The sequence below is a fragment of the Mus caroli genome, chromosome 7 (assembly GCF_900094665.2).
Source record: "Mus caroli chromosome 7, CAROLI_EIJ_v1.1, whole genome shotgun sequence".
NCBI classification, from domain to species: domain Eukaryota; kingdom Metazoa; phylum Chordata; class Mammalia; order Rodentia; family Muridae; genus Mus; species Mus caroli.
Window position 1 is genome coordinate 27,470,628 of NC_034576.1, and position 6,267 is coordinate 27,476,894.

Here is a 6,267-nt window from a genome sequence, read left to right on the forward strand (position 1 = left end):
GAGGGGCTGGGGGCGTGGCTCAGTGGTGGAGCCCCTGCCTAGAATCCCCCAGTGAGGGGCTGGGGGCGTGGCTCAGTGGTAGAGCCCCTGCCTAGAATGTACAAGTCTCTTGGGTCTGATCCCACCCCCAACACACACCACAAAAATCTAGTTCCTTTTCCTCTCATGACTGTCCAGATTTTTGTTGTAGTTGTTGTTTTGGTTTTGGTTTTTTTCTCTGTGTAGCCCTGGGTGACAGTCCGATGGCCCTCATGGATGCACAGTCTGATGGCCCTCATGGGTGTCAGTCTGATGGCCCTCATGGGTGACAGTCTGATGGCCCTCATGGGTGACAGTCTGATGGCCCTCATGGGTGACAGTCTGATGGCCAGTCTTGGTGGTCAGTTTGACTTACCTGAGGAAAGGGCCGTCAGGTGAGAAATTACCTTTAGCACTTTGGCCTTTGGGTAAGTCTCTGAGGCATTTCTTCATTGCCAATTGATGTAGCCCACTGTGGGCAGTGCCATCTGTAGGAAGAGTGGTTGGACAAGCCAGGAGAGGAAGCCAGTAAGCAGCGTTCCTCTGTGGTCTCTGCCTCAGTTCTGCCTGGGCTTCCCTCAGGGATGGACTGTGCGTGACCTTAGAGTTATAAGCTGAAATGAATTCCCCACAATTGTTTTGGTCAGTGTTTTATAACAGCAACAGAAAACACCAGGGCATACGGCAAGGGCTCTCACCCTGAGCCATCTCTCTGACCCTCTGACTTTTTTTTTTCCATGTGCATTGACATTTTGCTGTATGTATGTATGTATGTATGTATGTATTATTATTATTATTATATAAGTACACTGTCGCTGTCTTCAGACACTCCAGATGGCATCAGATCTCACTACAGATGGTTGTGAGCCACCATGTGGTTGCTGGGATTTGAACTCAGGACCTTTGGAAGAGCATTCAGTGCTCTTACCCGCTGAGCCATCTCACCAGCCCAGCCTGTATGTATTTTTGTGTGAGATCCCCTGGAACTGGAATTACAGACACTTCTGAACTGCCATGTGGGTGCTGGGAATTGAACCCAAGTCCCCTGGAAGAGCAGCCAGTGTTCTTAACCACTGAGCCATCTCTCCAGCCCCGCTCTGACTTCTGTTTATTGGCTCCTTGGCCACTGCATTCTGTTTAATGTGGTGAGTGACCATGACTTGTGAAAATGATTTCCATAGCCATCTATCCATAGTCTCTGGAGAGATGGCTCAATAATTAAGAGCACTGTTGCTCTTACAGAGGACCCATGTTCATTTCCTAGCAATTACATGTGAGCAGCTCACAAACACAAACATCTGCAATCCCAGTTCTAGGGGAGGGATCTGATCTCCTATTCTGGCCTGCACAGGCATCAGCCACGCAGGCAGAGCACTCACACACATGAGCTAACGAGAAAAGGAATGGTTGTTGGGGCTGGAGAGATGGCTCAGCTGTAGGAGCGCTTGCTGCTCAATGGTGAGAACCAGGATTTGGATCCCAGCACCCGTGTTGGGCAGCTCACAGCCACCCCACAACTCCCACTCCAGTGGATCCAGTCCTCTTTTCTGGGTGCCAAGGTCACCCACTATACTGGCTGGGTTTTGTGTCAACTTGACACAGCTGGAGTTATCACAGAGAAAGGAGCCTCCCTTGAGGAAATGCCTCCATGAGATCCAACTGTAAGGCATTTTCTCAATTAGTGATCAAGGGTGGGAGGGCCCATTGTGGGTGGTGCCATCTCTGGGCTGGTGGTCCTGGGTTCTATAAGAGAGCAGGCTGAGCAAGCCAGGAGAAGCAAGCCAGTAAAGAGCATCCCTCCATGGCCTCTGCATCAGCTCCTGCCTCCAGGTTCCTGCCCTGTGTGAGTTCCAGTCCTGGCTTCCTTTGGTGATGAACAGCAATGTGGAAGTCTAAGCTGAATTAACCCTTTCCTCCCCAACTTGCCCCTTGGTCATGATGCTTTGTGCAGGAATACTAACCCTGAGTTAGACACCCACACACGTGTACATACACATTCACAAACACAAAAATACATAAGCACACACATATAAATAAAAATAACACATTTTTAAAGGGAAGTCTGTTGAATTTTGTCAAAGGCCTCCTCAGGTTATGAACATAACAGACATGGTACAACCTGTAATCCCAGCACAAAGGAGGCAGCAGCAGGAAGATGCTAACCTGGAGGCCAACTTGTGCTGTGTAGCAAGACCCTGCTTCAAAACCGAGAATCTACAGATGCGATCCTAGGTTATGTCAGATGCACCATGGCGAATTATGGAATCATGTTGAGACTAACACAGCATGGTCTTTATATTCTTTTCAAATTTACTTTTTTTTTTTTTTTTTTTTTGAGACAGGGTTTCTCTGTATAGCCCTGGCTGTCCTGGAACTCACTTTGTAGACCAGGCTGGCCTCGAACTCAGAAATCCGCCTGCCTCTGCCTCCCGAGTGCTGGGATTAAAGGTGTGCACCACCACACCCAGCTCTTTTCAAATTTACTAACAAGCTTTTTTGTGTGTATGACAGGGTCTCACTACGTGTATCCCTAGATGGACTGGAACTCTATGTAGACCAGGATGGCCTTGAACTCACAGAGCTCCTCCTGCCTCAGCCTCAAGTGCTGATTGAGCCCAGAGCAGCACCACTGAGCTACACTCCCAGGCAGTACGTGTGCATCTCCCACAGTATATACATAGTGTCAGAAGACAGCTTGCAGGAGTTGGCCTTCCTCCCACTCTGTGGGTCCAGGGGATGCAACTGAAGACATCCTCAGCACCGTTACCTGCTGAGCATCTCGCTGGCCCTCTAACCCTAGGCATATTTTTACTTTGAGTCATGGTCTTCATTGCCTAGACTGTCCTTGAAGTCTGTAGCCCAGGCTATCCTTGAACTTTGTCTTTTGGCATTGGACACCTAGGTAGCTGGGGTTCCAGGCTTGAGCTGCTACCGCTCCAGATGCTAGTGTTGGGGACAGCAATGACAGGTTGGAGACATGTAGCCTCTGGATTCCTCAAAGGCACGAGAAGGCAGGTGCAGAGTTGATTAGGTGACGGAGATACAGCTGCATTTCAGACTCTTAGCACACTTTTCACATTAGCCCAGGCCGGCCTAGAACTTGCCAAGTAGCCCAGGATGAACATAATCTCATCTTCCTGCCTCCACCTCCCAAAGACTGGGATTGCAGCTGTGCTCCACCACGGGTAGCTCTCTTGTTTTCTGAGATTATCGACAGGCAGTGGCCACCCTAGGAGAGATTCAACAGTGTATTACACACAAGTAAGGGAAGTGCTGCCACTGCGTGGGGGAAAGAGGCGTGGAAGTGCCGAGAGAAATGGCTACACCAACCGTAACGAGCAAAAATGAAGAAAATATGCCAGCAAGATGGATCACTAGGTAGAGGCGTTCACTTGCCAAACCTGACAACCTGAGTTTGGATCCACATGGTAGGATGGAACTGACTCCTAAACGTTATCTTCTGATCTCCATACACCTGCCGTGGCTCGAACGTGTCTGCACACACATAGCTAAATGTGACACAGAAGCCAGACTAGAGCACAACTGACTAGCAACTTGAGTTCAATAAGGTTGGAAGGAGAGAAGGCCACAACGTTGACCTTGACCTCCACAGCTGCATGGTTCCGACTTACACAGACACACTAAAAAACAGCCCGGAGATTAAAAGCACTTTTTCTTGCAGACAACCCAGGTTCAGTTCCCAGCACCTGTGTGGTAGCTCAAAACTACTTGCTTCCTCCCTCCCCACCTTTCCTTCCCCCTCCCCTCTCTCTTCTCTGTCTCTCAGATAGGGATCAAACCCAAGACCTTACACCCTAGGCAAGTTCTCAGCCACTGAGCTATCTCTAGCCCAGTTCACAAACACCCTGGAACTCTAGTTACCAAACCGTCTGATCAGATACCGTCTTCAGATTTTCTTAGGATCCAGACACACATATAGCTTACATATACAGATATGTAACAAAACACCCATATATGTGTTTGTTTGTTTGTTTGTTTGTTGAGACGGGGTTTCTCTGTCCTGGATCTGGCTCCAGAGATCCACCTGCTTCTGACTCTGGAGTGCTGGTATTAAAGTCGTGCGCCGTGCGCCGTGCGCCGCCACCACCGATAATTCCAGTTTTCTGGAGGCAGAAGCAGGCAGATCTGAGTTCCAGGCCAGCTAAATGTACATGGACGCTGCCTCAAACAAGGCAATAAAATAATAATAATAATAATAATAATAATAATAATAATAATAATAATAATAATAAAGTAAAGTATGTGATGCAGCCCCTGCTGGGTTCAGAACTGGAGGCGGCCGTGGCGGTAAAGGCACATGGCACCCCTAGAGGGCGATAGAGGTCCGGGCAGCCGTCCTTACGCAAGCACTTTTGTTTTCCAGGGCGCCGAGGCCCGCGCATGCGCACATCTTCACGCTGCCGCCGGAGCCGGTGCTTCTGAGGATTCATCGGTGGCAATGTCCGAGCTTCCCGGAGAGAGCAGGATCCCGGACCTGAGCCCCATGAACGGCGTCGGCGACGTCCTGCAGGCGGGACTGGGCGGAGGCAGTCCGGTCCCCGAAGCCCAGGAAGACCCGCTGGCCACAGCCTCCCAGCCCATGGCGCCGGCCCCGGGCCTGGCTCCCGGGCAGTTCCCCGGCGTGGCGGGCCTGATGGCGATCCCGCACGTCCACGCGCCGCTCCTCCTCCTAGAGCTGTACGAGCAGCGGATGTTCGAACACTATCTGCACACCAACCCCCTGATCCCCACCAGGCTGCTCCACGACATCGAGGAGCGCCGCCGGGTGTTCGTGGAGGGCTGCAGGGCCAGGGAGGCGGCCTTCGACGCCAACCCCCCGCAGATGGACTCGCACGCCCGCGCCTTCATGCTGGCGCTCACGGCCTCCGACGCCCGCGGCCCCACCGCCGACTGAGGGGTGGCCTTCACCTATAACCTCCGAGGAAGGGGGCCGGAGGACCGGGACTTCAAGGTCATCCTCCGCCATGTAGCGAGTTGGAGGCCAGCCTGGGCTACAGGAGACTGTCTTTTAAAAATAAAAAAAATAAAAATAAAAGATTGGTGGCCAGGAAGTCAGGTGACTCTTAGAATCAAGGGCAAAGGCAGATGTCTGGGCAAATGTCATGAGGTGGGGAATCCAAGCCAGAATCCAGCCGTGGGCAGGGTGGAATGAAGCTGGCCGGGAAAGAGAAGGGCACTTGAGGCTGACAAGCGAAGAGGACTCTTCGGACTTGCACCTTGTGACTGTCAGCAATCTTTCCCTCCCCTGCACTGGTTGAAAATCATGGTTGCTTCACTGCCAAGGACGATGGTTTTGCAAAGATGAAGTCTAAGAAAGATCAATGAAAAAGACCATAGAAATCAACGGAGATGCGGGAAGAAACCAGGGGGTGTGCTTGTTAGATTCCTTTGCTCCCGGGTTTTACTGGAGTAAGAAAAGAGCTGTAAACCACTTGGACATTTCAGAATTGAGGGTCGTCCCATCGTCGGCTGACAAGATCCATGTATCGTTACTTCTTGTGTTTGATGTTCTGTAGACGAGTTGTAAATATTCAGATAGGGAAAATGATCTATGTGTTGTGAGATGAATATTTTTCCAGACCTTGTGTAATTGCAACCATGCGGAAAATAGATGAGTGATTATTTAAATGATGTAGGCACAAGACTCAAATTACGCAAAAGATACTCTGGGAAGTTAAACTTATCTGCCAAATTGAAAATAGGTATCCATACAGATTTGTGTTTTCTGTAGGGTTTTCAAACAGTTTTATAAGGCATATATGAGCTGGTACCAGTCTAGTTATCCCCCAATCCTGGGTGCTGAGGATGGACCCCAAGCCTTCTTGCCCTGAATCAAGGTAGGGTAGGGTTTTGGCTCAGTGGTTAAAGGTGTCTGCTGCTAAGCCTTATTACTGAAATTGATCCCTGGACCCAAGAGGTGGAAGAATCCACACCCATTTCCTCCGAGCACCACTGGTGCACACGCAATGTGAAAAAATCTACATAGTACTTATATCAGCATCTGAGGTTTGATATGTTCGGTTATTGTGGAGGTAATTCTATATTTTTTTTTAATGACTACTATTTAAGTCTGTATCAACATATTTAATGAACTAGTTGTCTTCTGGATATCTGGGTTGTTTGAAAGTGTTTCCTTTTGGTTGTTTTAAAGATTTATGTGGGGGCTGGTGAGATGGCTCAGTGGGTAAGAGCACCCGACTGCTCTTCCGAAGGTCCAGAGTTCAAATC

At 49.8% G+C, this 6,267-nt stretch overlaps 1 protein-coding gene across 1 annotated transcript; it reads left to right on the forward strand.

The window, feature by feature from the left end:
* The first annotated feature begins 4,428 nt into the window (after positions 1-4,428).
* On the forward strand, positions 4,429-5,126 carry Eid2b (EP300 interacting inhibitor of differentiation 2B). Its single transcript, XM_021169081.2, has one exon. The coding sequence runs from the start codon at positions 4,478-4,480 to the stop codon at positions 4,931-4,933; it is 456 nt and encodes a 151-aa protein (XP_021024740.1). The 5' UTR covers positions 4,429-4,477; the 3' UTR covers positions 4,934-5,126.
* Positions 5,127-6,267: the final 1,141 nt, after the last annotated feature.